The following is a 21731-nucleotide window of genomic DNA, read 5'->3' on the forward strand; positions in this document are numbered from 1 at the left end:
TTAACCAAAGGGTCCTTCGCATATGTACAAGTACAAACGCAAGGCTTGATGCCTGGTGAACAGAATCCTTCATAGCGTCTATGGCAAAGCATAATGGCTTTAGGTAGCTCGGCCAGTTCCTGTGCTTGTTGTGCAGGGAGCTCATCTGAGAGCATCTGTGAACTGGTCCTTTAAGGACTTACAGATGCCTATAGCTGCAATGGCAGGCTGAGCAACAGTACCTGCTAAGAAAAAGGAGGATTTTAACAGACCTTCCAACCTCTTATCTGTTGGATCTTTAAGCATAAGCGCATTGTCCATTGGGCAAGTTAAAAAAAAAATATATATTTTTTTCACATTGGAAATCGCAGCGTCAACTGCTGGAACTTTCCATCTTTTAGTGAATTTTTCTTCCATATAGGATAGAGATTTGAGAGTTTGGAAGGGAAAAATGCTTATCCGGATGATCCCATTCGGTATAAATAAGCTTTTTTAGTAATGCGTGGACAAGAAACGCATGCAAAGGCTGTAAAGGCTTCAAGGAACCCAAGGAGGAGACCGGCCCTTCAGCTAACTCTGTTAGGGGTAGCACGCAAGTAGAGAGAACCATCTTTGCAAGCCTCTGTACTTCAGATTGTGAAGTAGGGATCCTTGGGAACTTCAAGTATTGTTTCCTCCGCAGAGGAATAATCGCATGTCTTTCCTCCCGATCATCTGAGAGCAATACCCCATCCTGTCTCCATAATTCTCTTGGACCCTCCACTGACTGTAAAGAGTTTAAGGTGGGGGAAGGGAATCTAGGACGCTTCCTATACACTGGATGGAGGATGCGATTAAAGTCGCTAATCTTCCTTCTAAGCCTTGCAAGGCAGAGGAAAATGCATCTTCAGTCACATCTACAGAGGTTGAAGTGTGTGAAGCAGTTGCACCACCGCTAGCTTCCAATGACTCACCCTGGCTTGCCATGTCTGATCTCTCCGAAGAGGAAGACAGTATGGAGGCATAACTGGGATTCCCAGCGCCTGGAGATGACACCTTGGGTACCTTTACAGTAGGGCTGGAAGACATAGTGCAAAGCACAAAGCAGAGGTACACAAAATATTTGCTTGACAATAATTCTAGCAAAGACAATGTCACCAAAATAACAGTTCTTTTGCTGCTAAGTAACAATAGTTTTTCCTGTCTGGAAATGCCTTTTTACACCCTTACGTGTCCAGCACTCTGGTATCTCTTAGTGCAGGGGTGTCCAAACTTTTTTCAAAGAGGGCCAGATTTGATGAAGTGAACATGCTCGAGGGCCGACCATTTTGTCTGACATTCTTTAAACCATTAAAATTCAGTCTAAGTGTGTTCATCCGAGCACTAATACAGGGCCCAACAAGAATTCTCTTGCCTTTGTGCTGTGTGTGGTGAACAGATGAGCTTGGGTGTGTTATTTGGATATACTGTATTTAATCGGCTTATACCACGCACCTTAACTTTAAAAAGGAAGTCTCAGGAAAAAAATAAAAAATAAAAAAATCTTACATTTTAAATAAAGACATGTGAAGCAAAATAAGGGTCAGTGCCCATCTGCAGCCCCCAGCGTATTGCCATGAATGCAGCCCCCAGCGTATTGCCATGAATGCAGCCTCCACCGTATTGCCATGAATGCAGCCTCCACCGTATTGCCATGAATGCAGCCTCCACCGTATTGCCATGAATGCAGCCTCCACCGTATTGCCATGAATGCACCCCACAGTATTGCCATGAATGCAGCCCCCACAGTATTGCCATGAATGCAGCCCCCACAGTATTGCCATGAATGCAGCCCCCACAGTATTGCCATGAATGCAGCCCCCACAGTATTGCCATGAATGCAGCCCCCACAGTATTGCCATGAATGCAGACCCCAGCGTATTGCCATGAATGCAGCCCCCAGCGTATTGCCATGAATGCAGCCCCCAGCGTATTGCCATGAATGCAGCCCCCAGCGTATTGCCATGAATGCAGCCCCCAGCGTATTGCCATGAATGCAGCCCCCAGCGTATTGCCATGAATGCAGCCCCCAGCGTATTGCCATGAATGCAGCCCCCAGCGTATTGCCATGAATGCAGCCCCCACATTGCCATGAATGCAGCCCCCACATTGCCATGAATGCAGCCCCCACATTGCCATGAATGCAGCCCCCACATTGCCATGAATGCAGCCCCCACATTGCCATGAATGCAGCCCCCACATTGCCATGAATGCAGCCCCCACATTGCCATGAATGCAGCCCCCACATTGCCATGAATGCAGCCCCCACATTGCCATGAATGCAGCCCCCACATTGCCATGAATGCAGCCCCCACATTGCCATGAATGCAGCCCCCACATTGCCATGAATGCAGCCCCCACATTGCCATGAATGCAGTCCCCACATTGCCATGAATGCAGTCCCCACATTGCCATGAATGCAGCCCCCATATTGCCACACATTGCCATGAATGCAGCTCCCATATTGCCATGAATGCAGCCCCCATATTGCCATGAATGCAGCCCACACATTTTCATGAATGCAGACTCACCATTACCATCAGTGCAGCCTGATTCATGTCCTCTGCAGCCTTGGAGGAGACAGGGAGGGGGGCGGGATGAGCGCCGACAGACATACAGGAGAAACTCCTGTTTCTATCGACGGCCTCTTTAATTGAAAGTCCCGCCTCCTGTGATGGACAAAACGTTTGTCCAATGGCAGCGCAGGACGGGACTTCCTTTTACACAGGACGCTGTCCTGTATCCAAGGCACTCGTCCCGCCCCCTCCATGGCAGCCAGCACATCTATCTTTTGTGTCCCCCGGCGATCGGGGATTCGTTGGGGGCCACAAAAGATATATATGGGAACATGACCAGACGGGCCGTCCGAAACCGGAATGCGGGCCGCGATTGGCCCGCGGGCCGGACTTTGGACATGCCTGTCTTAGTGTGACAGACTGCCTCTCTTCAGTTAAAAAGTCTTTCTGAAATGAGAGTGTCTGTGATATAAAGCCTCAGGTGGAACCTGATTGGCATCCTCATCGTTTCCCCTCAGCTATGCGGCGAGTGCTGTGTGTGTGGACGTTACATCCATACACAGCGCCACGTGACCTTGCGAACATGCCCCTCTGCGTTCTCAGGCCCTGCTAGGGACCTGAATGGCCAACACAAAGTAAGGTGAACGTACTATAAACCTCTACAAGGGGAAGAGGGGGGGGGGTTCTGTCAGCAGATTTATAGTTTTTAAAACCACAGAAGCATAGGGCGTTTCCCAATGTTACTAGGTGGAAGTGCTGGGTTGTAATTAAACCGTGCAGCTAAAGCAGCTGCGTCAACCAATCAGCCACCGCCCATATAGAAGTTTATACACATCTCTGTATTAGCAACTGCTGTACTTTTACCAAATCCCACAAGAGCTATTTAAGTAAGAACCCCCTCTGCAGCTGGGACCACACATGTTCTGGAGACAGAGCTGCACCAAGACACATACATAGGTAGTGTAAGTTACTCCTTATAGAGGAGACATATACAAGGTATATTGCCTTGTCCTCGCTGCAGGATACTGCTGATTTAACAAACAGATTCAACTTTCACCAATAACGGCGGGCAGCGTAGTTTAAACCTTCAAAGACTGTGGCCCTTATAATAGGGGTTCCCCTCCTTTGGGCCTTGTATAGCACCCCTCAGGACAACTTTAGGTAATGTAGCAAGATCAAAAAGAGTCCTAGTTCCTAGGGTCCAGCTCTCAGAGAGAAGCTTTACAGGCAAAAATCTCACTCTTGAATCGAGGTCCAGGTACCATCCTATGGCTTCAATGGCGAGGATGGATCTGGTTGTGGAGGTTTTTTAAATCCTGCATGGATCGCTCCTGGAGCTCCGTAGAGCACATCTTCACTCGTGACCAACACCTTACACATTGGCGAAAAAACTGAGTGCTCCTGGAAGGAGGAGGGGTTATATAGGGGAGTCATCTTCCTGTATTGGTTATACCAGTGTCAACACCTGAAGGTAGGCCCATAACCCACCAAGTAATTACTTGAGACTCTGTGTCCTATAATGTACGATAAAGAAAATCGGCCCTCCTCTGCCCTTGCCTTTTTGGGGCCAGGTTTTCTTTTGCACTTCTGGTTTTGGGGCTTCCCTGCGCCTTTGCTGACAAAATCCCCTTTTTGTTTGTACAGGGGTTTTCCGCTTAAGATGAAAGGATTTCTTCCTGTCTGCTGTGCGGTCTAGAACAGTTTCTAAACCTGGGCCATAGAGGAGGTCTCCCGTCAAAGGAATCCTACACAATTTGACCTTGGAGGTGCTATCCCCTGGCCAAGTCTTTAGCCAGAGGGCTCTCCTGGCTGAATTGGCCAGGGCCGTTGTTCTGGCCGACATGCGGACTGACTCTGCCGAGGCATCTGCTATGTATGCGATACTGGCTTTAAATTGCCTATGGCTGAATCCCAAGTTTTTTTAAGCAGAGAGTCAATCCTTTTGACCATGACATCTGCCAAGGTCCCCCATGTCTTCAAACGGCAGATCCGTGCGTCTGTAGACCTGGGAGAAGGTGGCATCCAATTTGGGGTTTTTATTCCAAATGCATGCCGAATCCTCTGAGAATGAGAATCTTCTCTTTAGGGATCTAGAAAAAAAAAAAAAAAAGGCCTTCCTTTCGGGATCTTGCCACTCCTTTTTAAAGTGGTTGTATCGTCTTTTTTGTCATTTTTACCTACAGGTAAGCCAATAAGACTTACCTGTAGGTAAAAAAAAAAAAAATCTCTTAAACCTGTATGGTGGTTTAGGAGATATTCCCCTCGCAATACGCCACTGACGGCAGTGGCACATGGGGATTCTCTGCTGAAAGTCTGGCAGATGCAGGACCCTGCCGGAAAGAACTCTCACGCGGGCATGCTCAGGAGTGACGATATCGCGGCTCCGGCCACTCACAGCACCGGAGCCACGATACCCGGAAAACATGCAGAGGGAACATGTCAGCTCCCTCTGCGTGGATCCGGCGAGATGTCGGGGCCTCGTTCTAAGGTAAGTATTTCATAATGAGCTAGTATGTGGCGCATACTAGCTCATTATGACTTTTCCCTTGCAGGTCAGAAAAAATAAAATAAAAACGTCAGCGGGTTTACTCCCACTTTAACTGTTTCAACCAATACCTCATGTACTGGGAAAACTCTTCTCTTTAGTTCCCTCAAGCCCATGGTCATGAAGGGTCAGGGGTTTCTTATCCACCTGGATACCGAGGGTTGTATAAATTGCTTTTAAGAGGTCCTCTACCTCATCCAGGGATAATTTATATCTGGAGGCTTTCCTGGACTCCTCGTCCTGGTCCTCCCCCTCTGAACCTTCCTGGGAATCGGAAGAAGAACTGTCTGGTTGTCTCTGTCCCGTCCCTGATGGGCCTGCAACCTCTGTCCTCCCTGTAGTAACAGGTTGGACCGGAGCAGAACCCTGCGCCTGAGGCGGGGTTGTATCCTGAAGAGCTGGACCTCTGGGAAGTTGAAATTTTTCAAACAGGGATCTAAATGAAGAGAAGGTGGGCAAGAGCTCTTTGACTGAGGCCGCTAGTCCTGACTCCTGTTCAGATTCTCTTTCTTTAACAAGGGAGTCTATGCAGTCTCTACACAACACCTTTGTCCATGATTCCCCTAGAATGTCCCTACAGGAGGCACACTTCCTTTTAGAGCTATGCGTAGATTTAGACTTTTCTGCAGCTTTCTGAAATACATGAACAAAAGGAAAAAGCCCCCCCTCTGACTACCCAGAGGATCTGCCCCACCACTGATAGGAACCATACATGGAGGGGCAGTCCTAGATAGAGAGTACCCCTCCCCAGGGTGCTCTTACCTTAGGAATGCTGGAGATAGTGTCCGTTTGTTGAGCATCTGCTTCCGACATGACTGCAGATGGCTGCTACTACGAGTCTCACACTGCCTGTGCGCGTCCCCGAATCATCCCCAGCTTGTGCCCGGCCCTCTTATCAGCTCCACGACCCAGATCCCGAAGTCGCTGTCGTTTTTAGGTTAAGTGTTCGCTTCCACCGGCGGTGGCGTTGCCCGTCGTCCGGCCCGCCAGTTCCAAAAAAATGCGGTCTGTACAGAGTACAAGGAGAGCCGAATGGCTTGCCTGCTGAGTTCCTGTAGACGTAATAGGAGTCCCCCACCAATTGAAGTCACGCTAAACTAGGAAGGGGTGGCAACACCTGGTGGGTATGTACCCCACTCTTAACCTAGGAAGCCCCTGCTCCCTTTTACAGGATCTGAAAAAAAATGACCACAGCCTCCCTGACTGACCAGCCTGGTTCCTGCACAGTGTCTCCCCGCCGGAGGAAACGCTAATAACTGAGGTCCAGAAGGGGAAGTGAGAATTTATGGGCTGGCGCTGTGTTTCCAGAGGAAGAGGAGGAGACTCTCTCTCATAGAGGCTGTCCTGAAAGACAAATATATTGTGCCAACAGGCCCAACAAGTAAGGTCAACCAAACCAACTTTAGAGTAGCACTTCAAGAACCTTGCAGCCAAAAGATGCATCCACAGAACATTGGACATCCACCTGGTAGAACTTTAAAAAGTATTAACAGAGGACCAGATGGTAACCTTACACATCAGAGGCCTGGTGCAGAAATACCCAGGAAACCACTATCCGGTGAAATCAGAGATATGAAGGTAGAATGACATAATGGTCCATACATTATGATATATTTAAAAGCACAATTTTTCAGGTAATGTGCAATTATTTATTTTTTAACATTTTTTAACATAGGAGCCTGCAAAGCATTGCATCCGTGATCATTGGATTGTGAATGCCAATTCAGGTACCTGAAGACACTGCCTACAGCTCTCCATTAGTATCTCTGTACAGACAGAGAGATACCAAGCTTCAGGAAATGTCAGTGGACTATGAGGGTGCCGATCAGTTCATTCCAAGTCCATTTAGAACTACAAATCAGTCTGCTGCAGTGGAAGATGGGGCTTGTAGTTTATTCAAAGAGCCTCGCACAGTTGTGCAGATTTTAAATGCATCAGCAGCTGCTGGAAGAACCCCTGCCTGCTGTCACAGGGTAAGGGGCTCTGGGGGCAAGAAAGCAGTGCAAATATGCAGTGCGACATGGTTGGGTTTTGGATGCAACTTTGATACTACTGCATTTTTGACTCACACTACTGTTAGCCAGCAGGAAGGAGTCATTGGCTGTTAAGGAGTCAGCACCCGCTGGTGTAACTCATCCCAGTTGTCAGCAGCAGGGATGAGTCATTGGTTGTAAAGGAGGTGGCATGACAGATGGGTGGGGAGGAGCAACTTTCCACAGACTAAAGCCTAGTACACATGTTGGGTGGCATTGGCTGGGTCAATAGCAACTGGGCAACATTTGAGCCATGTGTACTGGAGTAGGTCCAACAGAAGCTGGCCATCTGGCTTTGGTCAAAGGGGCATGCCCGAAAAATGTCTGCCGATTGGCTCCCAGTGTTCTGAAGCTAGTTAAAAAAAAAAAAAAAAAAAAAAAAAAAAAAAAGGAGGACTCACACAGTGGGATAGGGTTACAGGGGAGGTTGTCCAGGGGAAGCATGTTCTCAAAAGCTTGCCATGTCCTATCAGCCGCAGGTACAAGCCTATAACCCAGGGTCTATGAATACTTTGCCTGTGTCCTGATCTGTACAATTAAAGCGCTAATAAACACCCCCCAAAAAAAAAAAACTGTATTACATTGCAGCTTAGCAATCATTAAATGTGGTTGCTGCAACCATTTCCTTTGTCTTTTTTCTGTCTGTTTTCACCTGGTGAACTGGCCAGTAATACACCTCCTATATTAGTGAGACACAACTCTGGGCAAAAGAGAACAGGAGGCACAGCAACATGGCCAGTTGGGGGGGGGGGGGGGGGGGGTAATAATGTTAAATATATTAGCAGACTTGGATACACCAACACATTAAAGACAAAATCCAGCTCATACTTTATAAAGTGTTACAGCAAACAGTTTTTTCCTTTTGGGATAAAGATTGTACATGAATGAATAAAGGCTGACCATTTTAAAATCACCCCTGCCAGTGTTATGTGGTTTGTCTCATCCATATAAACTGATACATTCAGCTGGAGAGCATTTCCGTTTAACCACTTGCCTACCAGGCACTTACACCCCCTTCCTACCCAAGCCATTTTTCATCTTTCAGCACTGTCGCATTTTGAATTACAATTGCGCAGTCATTCTACAATGTACCCAAACTCATTTTTTTATTGTTTTCTTCACATAAATAGCGCTTTCTTTTGGTGGTATCTAATCACTGCTGGGCTTTTATTTTGTACAAAAAAAAAAACACTACCAACATTTTGGGAAAAAAAAGGTTACTTTTTTTCTGTCAGTAAATTTTGTAACCAAGTAATTTTTCACCTTCACTGATGTGCGCTGATGAGGCGGCACTAATGGGCATTGATGAGGAGGCACTAATATGCAGCACTGATATGTGACACTGATGGCCTCTGATCGACAGCAGTGATGGCCTCTGCAGCGGTGCTTTGCAGTGGTTTTTAACCCTTTCTTGGCCGCCAGCAAAACAGCCCCGCTAGCAGCCGAATAGCGCTGCAAATCCGACGGTAAAGCAATGCTAAAAATAGTGGAGCTTTACCGCTGATGCTCCTCCCGCCCCAGTGTGAAAGGGGATTTAAAGTAGCAGCTTTTGCACATTGAGGGGTAGGCTGTGACTGTGGGAACATTACTGTCAATTTGCTCTCCGTGCCTGGTGCCCCCCCCCCCCCGCTAGGCTCCCATTACTTTCCTCCTCAACCTCAGAACCTCCTGGCACAGTGGTGGTACCTGAAGAGTGGGTGCACAAATCTTTTGGACCAGCTGTTTTTAAAATATTCCTTAAGGGCACCAAATCAAAATCTTTACTCAAATTAATAAACTGTTAATATGGTTGAAAACGCTCAAGGTTTTTTACCTGCATGCATTCTATCCACAAAGGTAAAAACCTGTGGGCAGTTCCCCCTTCTGCCCTCCTTATACTTACCCAAGCCCGATTTCGATCCAGCTATGTGCACAAGAGCAGCGGCCCTCTGAGTTCTCTGCCTCCTGGTTGGTTGAGACATCTGCGTGGCTCTTGCTACTGTCAATCACACCCAGTGAACCAATAATGAGAGAGAGCTGGGGCAGGGCTGAACCATGCTCTGTGTCTCAATGGACAGAAACAGCAGCAGCTTGGAAGTGAGCCTGCTTTGTATGCCCCCAAGCCAAGTTGCTTGCTCTGGAGGCACTTGGCAGGAGGGAGGGGACAGGAGCAAGAAGAGAAAGATCGGAGCTGCTCTGTGAAAATCCACTGCACACAGCAGGCAAGTATAACAAGTTGTTTTTTTGTGTTTTTTTTTTTTTTTAAGAACTTACCTCCTCTGTTCAAGGGTTTTGCACAGAGAGGCCCCGATCCGCCTCTTCTGCGGTCCCCCAGCGGCGCTCCTTCCTGCATCGAGTGCCCCCGAGACCCGCATTCCAAGGAGACACTCGAGCAAGCGTGCTCCCGAATCCTGCTGCTGCGTCCATTGACACAAACAGAAGGACTCGGCCCTGCCCCCTGCGTCACTGGATTTGACCGACAGCAGCGGGAGCCAATGGCTGCTAATGCAATCTATCCAAAGAGGAGCCGAGAGACAGTGGCTGGAGCTGCTGGGCTTGCTCGTCACTGGAAAGATCAGGGTCAGGTAAGTAAAATGGGGGCTCTGAGGGGCTTCTGCAGCACAGAAGGCTTTTCAATCTTAATGCAATAATGCTTAATGTTTACAACCCCTTTAACGGCTTCCTGACTGCTGCACGCCAATGTATGTCGGCAGAATGGCACAGGTGCACAAAAGGGTGTAACCATACGTTCCTTCATAATCCCCGGCTAGCGGGCGCGTGCTGCCGAAGGCGTGCCAGCTGACTCGATGCCTGCCGGTGGCCCACGATCACGACGAGAAGGGACAGAATGGGGAAATGCCTAAGTAAACAAGGCATTACCCTGTTCTGCCTAGTGACACGACAGGAATCTACTGTTCCCTGTCATCGGGAGCAGCCATCTCTCATGTCCTAGGTAGGTTAGAACACGCTGACGGAACACCGTTAACCCCTTGATCGGCTCATAGTTTTAACCCCTTCCCTGCCAGTGACATTTACACAGTAATCAGTGGCCATTTTTAGCTCCGATTGCTGTATAAACGTCAACGGTCCCAAAAAAGTGTGTCAAGAGAGTCCAATCTGTCTGCCGCAATGGCGCAGTACCGATAAAAATTGCAGATCACCACCATTACTAGTAAAAAATAAGAAAATTATAAAAATGCCATAAATCTATCCCCTATGTTGTAGACGCTATAACTTTTGCGCAAACCAATATACACTTATTGGGATTGTTTTTAGCAAAAATATGTAGAATATATATCGACCTAAACTGAGAAAGAAATTCGTTTTTTTAAATATTTTTGGGGGATATTTATTATAGCAAAAAGTAAAAAATATAGCTTTGTTTTCCAAAATTGGCTTTTTTTGATTAAACACCAAAAGAAAGCGCTATTTGTGGGGAAAAAAAAAGGAAGTCAATTTTGTTTGGGTACAACATCGCACAACCACACAATTGTCAGTTAAAGCAACGCAGTACTGAGGCAGGGTGGCTAATAAGTGCAAAATCACGTAACTGTGCATGATATCTTCTATCGGCTTCGGGGCGTGCATGCCGCCGGAGCCGCTCTCCCCTGTGATTTTACACAGAGCAAATTAGTGATTTGGCGGCCGTGATCATTCGGGGGAATGACAGAATGGTGGTCTGCCTATGTAAACAAGGAAATCCATCGTTCCGTCAGACAGGAAGAGTGAAATCTGCGATTCCTGCTAAACAGGAACACAGACGTGAATCTTACTCGACTGAACCCATCCCCCAAGACCCCTTTTACACCGACTGAAAAAAATTAAGGCAGAACAATATCCTGGTTTAAATGAAAAACTGATACTACCTTGGGTAGGAATGCAGGATGAGGCCGCAATACAACCTCATCCTTATGAATAAACCAATATGGCTTTTTACAGGAAAGAGCAGCCAACGCTGATACTCTTCCTGCAGAAGATATGGCAACAAGAAAATTATTTTTCGTCGTCAAGAGGACCAAGGGAATATCTCGTATTGGCCCAAAAGGCTGCTTCTGTAAAGCTGACAGGACTAATTTAAGTCCCAAGGGTTCAGGGGAGACCTAAGTGGAGCATTATTCCACGTTAGCCCCTGAAAAAAGTTACAAACCAGAGAGTTTGAAGCAAGTGATCGTAGAAAAAAAAAAAAACACACTGATAAGGCTGACATCTGGCCTTTGATAATACTCAAGGTCAGCTTCAACTCTAATCCTATCTGTGGGAATACAAGGATCCTACCTATGACATATTTCCTGGGGTGCCAACCCCTGGATTCACACCAGGAGACACATGCCTTCCAGATTCTATAGAATATGACTCTGGAGGCCGGCTTCTTAGCATTAAGGAAAAGTAGAAACTACTGAAGCCAACAGCCCACGATCTTTCAGAATGTGGGGCTTAATGGTGAAACCGCTAAATTTAGCGTTTGTAAGGTAGGATGGAATACCGGACCTTACGAGGGAAGGTCTGGGCATAGCGGTAAGGTCCAAGGGTCCCCTACTGAAATTTTTATGATCTGGGAAAACCAAGATCTCCTAGGCCACAAGAATCCCCTCCTTCCCTGCTTGCTTGATCCTGCGAGAAGACGCGGAAGCAGCAGAACAGGATGGAACGCATAGATCAATGAAAAACTGATCCCACAGAAAAACCAATGCATCTGTTCCGTATGCCATCAGATCCCTTGTCCTTGACACAAGTTGTCAATCTTGTTGAACCTGGACGCAAACAGATCCACGTCCAGAACTCCCCATTTTTGGCATATTGACAGAAAAATTTCAGGGTGAAGGGACCATTCTCAAGGGAACAATTGCTGGTGACTCAAGTAGCCCGCCTGCCAATTCTCTATCCCTAAAATGAAAATTGCTGATAGGCAAGGAAAGTTGTTTTCCCCAAGATAGAATATGAATCACCTCTCTTTGGGCCGCATGACTTCTCCTGCCCCCTTGGTGATTGATATAGGCCACAGTTGGGGCATTGTCAGATTGGATCCTACATAGGACAATTTCGTAGTCTGAGCACCCACGCCTCCAGGGCCAGGCGTATTGCCCGAATCTGTAGAATATTGATGGACAAGGTCATCTCTGATTTGGACCATTTCCCCTGGACAGACACTTCTTCCAGGACTGCTCCCCAGCCCAGAAGGCTAGCATGTGTTACCACTTTCTAGGTAACTGGTAGAAAGGATTTTCCTTTTGAAGATTCTTGGATATCAACCATTAATTGAGGCTCTGACACACTTTGGGGGATAAACGCATCAGGAAGTCCAGAGCTTGGACCTTCTTGTTCCAAGTTGACAGGATACAGTTTTGCAGCAGTCTTGAATGAAACTGCGCATAAGGAATGGTGTTGAAGAAGCCACCATCTTTCCCAACAATTTCATGCAAAGTCGAATAGAAGGATTCTTCTTTGTCTTGATCATATGAATCAAACTGAAACACTCTTCTGAGCTGTATCTATGATCAGCCCCAAGTACTGCCATCTCCTTGATGGTTTTAAGGAAGATTTCTCTAGGTTGAGAATCCAACCTAGGTATTCCAGGTAGCTGACTGAGGTGATCAAACTTTTGTTTTAAGCGGGCTACCTATTGATCTATCAAGAATAGATTGCCTAAGCAGGCTAGTATCGATACACCTTGAGCCCATAACCTGGCTAACGAAGGAGCCAGGACCTTTGTAAAAACTCGAGGTGCAGCAGCTAGACCGAAGACAGCTACAAACTGGAAATTAAGATTTTCTACCTCGAAGCGTAGAAATTTTTGGTGAGCGGGGAAAATCGGCACATGGAAAAAGCATCCTTGACGTTCATTGACCCACAAGCACACCACCCGAGTGTGAAAAATCACACTGCAATAAATGGGAGGTGGCTTCAGGTGCTTAACAAAGGCCATTTCTAGCGCTAAAGTGCCTGAAAACAACCCCACTGTGAGAAGGGGTCTAAGAAAGCACAACCAGAGAACACAGTTAACCCTTTGATTGATGCTAACCCCTTCCTGCCAGTGTCATTTATACAGTGTCAGTGCATTTTTTTTTATTTTTATTTTTTTTAGCACTGTATTGGCATCACTGGTTCCCAAAAAGTGTCACTTAGTGTCAGATTTACCCGCCGCAATGTCCCAGTTCCGCAAAAAAAAAAAAATTACCAAAAATATGTAGCCGAATACAAATTGGCCTAAACTGATGAACAAATTTGATTTTTAACTTTTTTTTTATGAAACGTCTTTTATAGCAGAAAGTAAAAAAATAGGATTTTTTTTGTCATATTTACCTGTAAAATCCTTTCCTTTGAGTACATCCTGGGACACAGAGTCAAGCTAATATTCATTACCTGCTGGGTTATACTTCATCTCCAGGTGAATGGGCACTGGTAGGCCAAATGTCTTTAGACAGGAAGTGATCCCCTATATAACCCCTCCCACACTGGAAGCACTGCAGTTTTTTAGCAAGCACGGAATCCTCAAAAAAGAGAGGAGGGGGTCTCCGTGTCCCATGATGTACTCAAAGGAAATAATTTTATAGGCAAGTATGACGAACAAATTCCATTTTCTTTTTCATACATCATGGGACACAGAGTCAGGCTAATATTCATTGCCTGCTTGGATGTCCCAGAGCCTGAATGACCAATTGACGGACCCAATTGGCAATGGAAGCTTTGGAAGCTGGCTGCCTTTTCTTGGGTCCTTTTGGTAAAACAAAAAAGGAGCCCAATCCTCGGATCTCCACAGATCTAGACAAATAAACTTTGACTGCAATGTCCAAGGAGTGCAGTCGTCTCTTTCTGCCAAACGAGGCAGATAGAGTAAAAAGGCGACCACTCCCTTGGACCTGTACAGCATTGGTGTCCAGGATTCCACTTTGCAGGGTCCAGTGCCCGGAGGCCGCATTACAGGCAAAACCTTGCAGGATCTTGAGTCTTCTTTGCGAGGCTCGGGTACCATTTAGCTAAGCATATAAAGCCTGTGTCAAATGGATCTGATCGGTCAATCCCTTCATTCATTTAAGAACCGTTTGTGGGACTAGAGACATGGAGCTCAGAGAGCTCAAACATGCCATCCACCTTGCAAACACTGGTAAAAAAAAAAACTGAAGTGCTTCCTGTGTGGGAGGGGTTACAATCATGGCCGAAATTGTTGGCACCCCAGAAAAGTATTGCAGTAACACGTTTTGCTATACACATGTTTATTCCCTTTGTGTGTACTGGAACAAAACAAAAAAAAGGGAGGAAAAAAAGCAAATTGCACATAATGTCGCACAAAACTCCAAAAATGGGCTGGTCAAAATTCTTGGCACCCTTTCAAAATTGTGGATAAATAAGGGAGATTGTTTCAAGCATGTAATGCTCCTTGGGACAAGTAACAGGTGTGGGCAATATAAAAAGCACACCTGAAAGCAGATAAAAAGGAGAGAAGTTCACTTAGTCTTTGCATTGTATGTCTGTGTGTGCCACACTAAGCATGGACAACAGAAAGAAGAGAACTGAGGACTTGAGAACCAAAATTGTGGAAAAATAGCAACAATCTCAAGGTTGCAAGTCCATCTCCAGAGATCTAGATTTGCCTTTGTCCACAGTGCGCAACTTATCAAGAAGATCCGTCGACATTTAAATGAAGTGAAACGCTATGGCAGGAGACCCAGGAGGACCCCACTGCTGACACAGAGACATAAAAAAGCAAGCAGTTTGCCAAAATGTACTTGAATAAGCCAAAATCCTTCAGGAAAAATGTCTTGTGGACACGAGACCAAGATGGAGTTTTTTGGTAAAGCACATCGTTCTACTGTTTACCGAAGGCGAAATGAGGCCTACAAAGTAAAGAACACAGTACCTACAGTGAAATATGGTGGAGGTTCAATGATGTTTTGGGGTTGTTTGGCTGCCTCTGGCACTGGGTGCCTTGAATGTGTGCAAGGCATCAAGAAATCTGAGGATTACCAAAGGATTTTGGGTCACACTGTAGTGCCCAGTGTCCGAAAGCGGGGTTGGCGTCCGAGATCTTGGGTCTTGCAGCAGGATAATGACCCCAAACATACGTCAAAAAGCACCCAGAAATGGATGGCAACAAAGCACTGAAGAGTTCTAAAGTGGCCAGCAATGAGTCCAGATCTAAATCCCATTGAACACCTGTGGAGAGAGGCGCCCTTCCAATAAGAGAAACCTGGAGCAGTTTGCAAAGGAAGAGTGGTCCAAAATTCAGAGTAAGAGGTGTAAGAAGCTTATTGATGGTTATAGGAAGCGACTGATTTATTTATTTTTTTCTTTCAAAGGGTGTGCAACCAAATATAAAGGAGAAAATCACAGTGAAAACGGCTGCCAGATACAGAAAGCATGCTGTTCCTTGCCCTCACCTAAGATGGCAGCTGAACACTGAAAACCATGAGGAACAGTGACAGAAAATGGCGTTGATCAGCTCTGCAAGGATTACAGACAAAGCCTCAACAGACACCCCCAGGGAGAGAAAAAACAGCAGGGCACGGCCAGCCAGCGGCACAGCCCCCCCCCCCCCCAGGTGAGAGCCCCTGTACATGACACACACTCCCCACCATGCGGGACAGGGAGAGATGAGCGCGAGGTGAGGGACCCCCAAATCCACCTCCCGGGGAATGCCCAGCTGCTAAGCCCCACGAGGCAGGGATAGCTGTGATTCCATCACAGACCCACTCTCCGATCAGTATGGGGTGGCTGCTGGCCTTGGCACACTGTGACGCAGACATCAGTAGCCTGGTCATATGTGCGCCCCGGAGCATAAAAGCTCACCGACCACCTCTGGAGCTGAGGTATGTAGTGGCCGGCCTAGCGCGTAGCTCCGACCTGCACACGCTCGCTGGCCAGGCTGGGGAGAATACAAGGATAAGGGTATCCAGCCTGTCACCCAGCCGGCTGTTGATAGCAGATCACAGGATCTTTCATCTTGTGCAAAAAGCAAAGCTTCTGCAGAAAAATCAGGGACCGATGGGCCCGTCAGAGTTCGTAGGTCCTTCTCCTTCACTAGGCAAAATAAAACTGATGGCTGCATGGCAGGCTGGGGGGTTGTTACCTAAGGGACCGCCCCTTGGGCGGAACTAAAAGTTCTGTATTTTTTCATAACATGTAATGCCTAGTCTTCTCCTAAAGGTGGCGTAACAACCCAATGGCTAAGAGAGGAGCTGTGTCAGTCGGTGAATATAAGAGAAAGGTAATTTTTCTCTTTCAATGATATGCGCTGCAATAATGGGCACCAATAGGCAGCACTGTTGGGCACTGATGATCAAGACACTGGTGATCAGTGTTCTGATTATCAGTGCATATGTCCCCTTTCACACTTGCCAGGCTCTCCTGAGGCTGTGACAGCACATGAGGAAAGGAATGCTGATAACCTGCAAGTGTGTTTACATTGTGATTATCTGTGATTGGCCCTTTACCCCAATCTGTGCCAGATGCACAGGGGAGTGGTTTTGGGAGGACGTCAATAAACTTCCACCCAAAACTGGAACGACCACGCTGTAGCTGTCATTCGGCAAGTGGTTAATCAGAGCCTAATGGACCACAAAGCAATAGCTTATACTGCATAACATACCATATTTATCGGCATATAACATGCACAGGCATATAACACACACCTTCAATTTAAGAGGGAATTTTCAGGGGAAAAAACACTTTGAAGCAAGATACTGGTCAGTGCCCATCTGCAGCTCCAATGCAGCCCGATCTGTGCCCATCTGCAGCTCCAATGCAGCCCGATCTGTGCCCATCTGCAGCTCCAATGCAGCCCGATCTGTGCCCATCTGCAGCTCCAATGCAGCCCGATCTGTGCCCATCTGCAGCTCCAATGCAGCCCGATCTGTGCCCATCTGCAGCTCCAATGCAGCCCGATCTGTGCCCATCTGCAGCTCCAATGCAGCCCGATCTGTGCCCATCTGCAGCTCCAATGCAGCCCGATCTGTGCCCATCTGCAGCTCCAATGCAGCCCGATCTGTGCCCATCTGCAGCTCCAATGCAGCCCGATCTGTGCCCATCTGCAGCTTCAATGCAGCCCGATCTGTGCCCATCTGCAGCTTCAATGCAGCCCGATCTGTGCCCATCTGCAGCTTCAATGCAGCCCGATCTGTGCCCATCTGCAGCTTCAATGCAGCCTGATTTGTGTCCATTTGCAGCCTGATTTGTGTCCATTTGCAGCCCGATCTGCGCCCATCTGCAGCCCATCTCTCATCAATGTAGCTGCCAGATTAATGCCCATCTGCAGTCTCACCGTCTTTCATCAATGCAGTGCAGGAAATCAGAGCCGTCATCTCCTGTTTACTCGGCTCTCAGTCGGCAGTCACAAACACAGTCCTGTCTCCGCCATCGGCATTTGACCAGCTTCTGTGATAGACAGAACACTGGTCCAATGCCGGTGGCGGAGGTGGGACTGTGGGTGACATGAGAGCTGAATAAACAGGAGTTGACTGCTTAGTGAATTCCAGCGGCGCTTATCCTCCTCATTGCCCTCTGAGGTACACTATCAGCGTATAACATGCACTTGTGATTTGCCCCCTATTTTTAGGGGGGAAAAGTGAGTGTTATACGCCAATAAATATGGTACTTTGTCATTTGATGTGTAACCATTAAAAGTGTTTTGTCTTTTTGTTTACCTTGCCATAACAATATGATCCATACTTGTTATACTAATTACAATTTAGGGAATAGATTTGTATTAAAGGACACACACATAGAATTTATATTTTAAAACCTAATGTTTGCACACAAGGCTGCTATAAAAATAAACGGGGAGCGGGAAGGGCACTTTGTAGTCGATTACATGCTCAGCTCAATACAATGACATCATGCAAATAGGAAGCCTCTCACAGAAGGAAAAAAAAATTGCAAATTGCAGTTTCTATGGTAACAAAGTAATCCAGAATAAGAGTGAAGTTGAATTTAAAAATGTGCCCGATTTAAGCAGAGTGTGGATGGTGGGGGAGCTTCACATCAAATACACTCATTAAATATATCAATGCTTTTCTGATTCTTGTGTTTTCTTCTTCTTGCTGCCACTGGCAAAGAAACATAATCAGAACATCAATTTTCAGGACTGTGGATGCTGACAATATATGTAGCTAGGGACTGATTGGTATAACAGGAAAATATCATTTAGACAGTAGCACAGATGGCCACAATATTAAATCTCTCCCTCATACAGAATATGACATCTCTAACTGTTTACTGTAGTTTAGAACACGAATGCTCTGCGTAAAGGTGATACATGTCACAGTATCTCATTAGCTCATTGGTATTCCACGTCTTTTCATGGGACAACTTCATCCATATTAGAGCAGCACTGATGAATATCCAATTTAACGCTGCATGGCCAGAGGTTTGCAGACAGTAATAAATGTAATTGAAAACTAGTACTGACACATACCCCTTCCGGAGGAAAGCGTTTGCATTGTTAGGCTGGAGCTCGAGGGACCTCTTCGCATCCAAAACAGCATCTGCATTAAACGAAAGCATTGAAAATTCAAACACAGCTCTGAATTGCACCAGGAAGATTCACTGACTAAAACCAATATCTGCAATAGAACGTGTACACATGCAGGTGCAGGCAAAATGTAACATTTGTGAAGCTCACCATTAAGGCATAGTCAATATTATATATATATATATATATATATATATATATATATATATATATATACATATATACATATATACACACACACACACACATATACACACACACACACACACACACACACAAATATATACACACATTATATATATCTATCCCCCCTCAAAAAATTAAAAAGTGCATTTACAATTTTTTTTGCATTGGAGCCTGCAGTGGATAGCTCCAAAACCAGGTCAGTACAGATGCTAAGGAAGTAATCAATGGACTGTGAATGCATTGATGTCGTCGCACTGGGACTTGCCTTCCATTCACAGATGTATGTGAATGGTATGTAAAAGTACGATGCAGCTGTGTGTGGCTCTGCCAGGAAGAACTCTGCCACATATGTAAGTGGGTGAACATACTTAAATACAGGAGAAACAATGTCAGAAAGGTAGACATGGTCTTTAATATCATTGCATTTACACTTGAGTGTTTTGTAGCTTGAAACTCAAAAAAGATCAACAAACAAAAACCTATTGTTTTCAATAGCCCTTGTTCACATCTGAGCGTCCTGTCACTCGTAAAAAACGCCTATCGCTCAAAAAAGTACATGAGCCGCTTTTAAGGCAGGACTGAGCATTTTTGTACCCATAGACTTCAATGGAAACGCCTGAAAAGCACGACATGAGCTTTTTTTCAAATTTTTATTTTATTTATTTTTTAAGTGTTTTGTCACTTGAAAACATGACACTTAGGTGTGAATGTAGCCTTAAAGGACACATATGTTAATATGCAAAAGGAAAAACAGGATTTTTAAAAAACAGCTTACCTGTAAAATCCTTTTCTTTGATGTACATCAGGGGACACAGAGCCATAGTAGTTACTATGTGGGTTATATGGACCACTGATAGGGACGTGGCAGTGTCCATCACCTAAGGCAAGACGTGTACTCCCCTATATAACCCCTCCCACTACTGGGAGCCCTCAGTTTTGTAGCCAAGCAATACAAGAGTATACCAAGAAGGGAGGGACCTCTGTGTCCCCTGATGTACATCAAAGAAAAGGATTTTACAGGTAAGCTCTTTTAAAAATCCTGTTTTATTTTCTTAGATCAGGGGACACAGAGCCTTAGTATTTACTATGTGGGATGTCCCATAGCAATGGCAACTGAAGGGGGGGAGGGAGACAACAAAAAACAGGAGGCCAGAGGACTCGTACTGCAGCCTGCAGTATACTGCGCCCAAAGGCAATATCCTCATGACCTTTAATATCGATTTGATAAAATCTGGTAAACGTATGAACTGAAGACCAAGTCACGGCCTTACAGATCTGAGCCATAGAGGCCTGATGATGCACCACCTAAGGCACCAATTGCCCTGGATCAGCGTACTCTAGGATGAGGAGGAATAATTTACTTCTTAAGTCAAAGCTTGAACAATCACTTGACAAATCCATTTGAAAAATAGATTTTGACACTGCCTGTCCACATATTGGACCTTCTGGCAGTACAAACATGCGTTTTGCGAGCCTGAGCGGTCGCCTTTAAATAGACTCTGATTGCCCTTACTAAATCAAGAGAATGTAGTGCCTTCTCCCCTAGATTGAGGCTCTGGGGAGAAAGAAGAAAGAATAATATCTTGGTTTAAATGAAAAAAAAAAAACCTGTTACCACTTTTGGTAGGAATTCAGGATGAGGTAAAAAAAAAAAAAAAAAAAAACACACCTCATCCTTATGCATGATCAAATATGGCTCTTTACAAGACAGACGCTATTTCTGATACTCTTCTAGCAGAAGAAATGGCAACCAGAAAGATTATCTTTCTTGTCAAAAGAACCAAGGAAATTTCTCGTAAAGGTTCAAGCGGCTGATTCAGCAAAGCCGATAAGACCAAATTTAAATCCCAAGGATTTAGAGGTGCCTTGATAGGGGGAATAATCTGTGTTACCCCCTGAATAAGCTACGCACCAAGATTGGGAAGCAAGAGGCCATTGAAAACACTGACAAGGCTCGGATCTGGCTTTTGATAGAAGTCAAGGCCAGCTTCATTTCAGATCCCATATGCAGGAAATCAGGGATCCTGCCTATAACATACTTCCTGGGTTGCCAACCCCTGGATCCACACCAAGAAACGTATGCCTTCCAGACTCTATAGTAAGAGATTCTGGAAGCTGGGCTTCCTGGCATTAATCAAAGTAGATACTACCGAAGGAGATCACCCACGATTTTTTATAGAGTGGGATTCAACAGTCAAACCGGTTAAATTTTTTATCTGTAAGGTAGGATTAAATACCGAACCTTGTACGAGAAGGTCTGGCTATAATGGCAGAGTCCGAAGGACTCCTACTGCCATCTTTATGATCTCGGTAAATCAAGATCTTCTGGGATCCACTGGGGCCACCAGAATCTTCTGTGTAATCCTGCAGAGAAGGCGCGGACGTAGCAGAACTGGAGGAAATGCATAGATCAGTAAAAACTGATTCCATGGGAAGACTAATACGTCTGTTCCGCCTACTAGCGGATCCCTTGTTCTCGACACAAAGTTGTCGACTTTGTTGATTAATCTGGACACGAACAGGTCCATGTCCAAAATACCCCATCTCTGACATATCGCTAGGAAGATGTCAGGGTGAAGAGATATTCTCCTGGAAATAATTGTTGGCAACTCAAGTAGTACGCCTGCCAATTCTCTATTCCTGAAATGAAAATTGCCGATAGGCAAGGAATGTTGTTTTTGGGCTACATGACGTCTTGTGCCCCCCCCCCCCCTCCCCGTGATTGATGTAAGCCACAGTCTTTCCTCCCGATCATCTGAGGGCAATACCCCATCCTGTCCCCATAATTCTCTTGGGCCCTCCACTGACTGTAAAGAGTCTAAGGTGGGGGAGGGGGATCTAGGACGCTTCCTATACACTGGATGGAGGATGCGATTAAAGCCGCTAATCTTCCTTCTAAGCCTTGCAAGGCAGAGGAAAATGCATCTTCAGTCATCTCTACAGGGGCTGAAGTGTGTGAAGCAGTTGCACCACCTCTAGCTTCCAATGACTCCGATGTCTCCGAAGAGGAA

At 45.9% G+C, this 21731-nt stretch overlaps 1 protein-coding gene across 1 annotated transcript in view; it reads right to left on the bottom strand.

Moving 5' to 3' along the window:
• SUGT1 (SGT1 assembly cochaperone of MIS12 kinetochore complex) overlaps positions 1-21731 on the bottom strand; it is a 277622-nt gene that overhangs the window by 213828 nt on the left and 42063 nt on the right. Inside the window, exon 5 of the mRNA XM_077483157.1 lies at positions 18478-18547. Coding sequence (XP_077339283.1) covers positions 18478-18547 — 70 coding nt within the window. The remainder of the gene's footprint in view (positions 1-18477; positions 18548-21731) is intronic.

This window comes from Lithobates pipiens, unplaced genomic scaffold, assembly GCF_037356315.1.
Source record: "Lithobates pipiens isolate NorthernLeopardFrog02 unplaced genomic scaffold, aLitPip1_a1.2 Scaffold_16, whole genome shotgun sequence".
In the NCBI taxonomy this organism is placed as follows: Eukaryota; Metazoa; Chordata; class Amphibia; order Anura; family Ranidae; genus Lithobates; species Lithobates pipiens.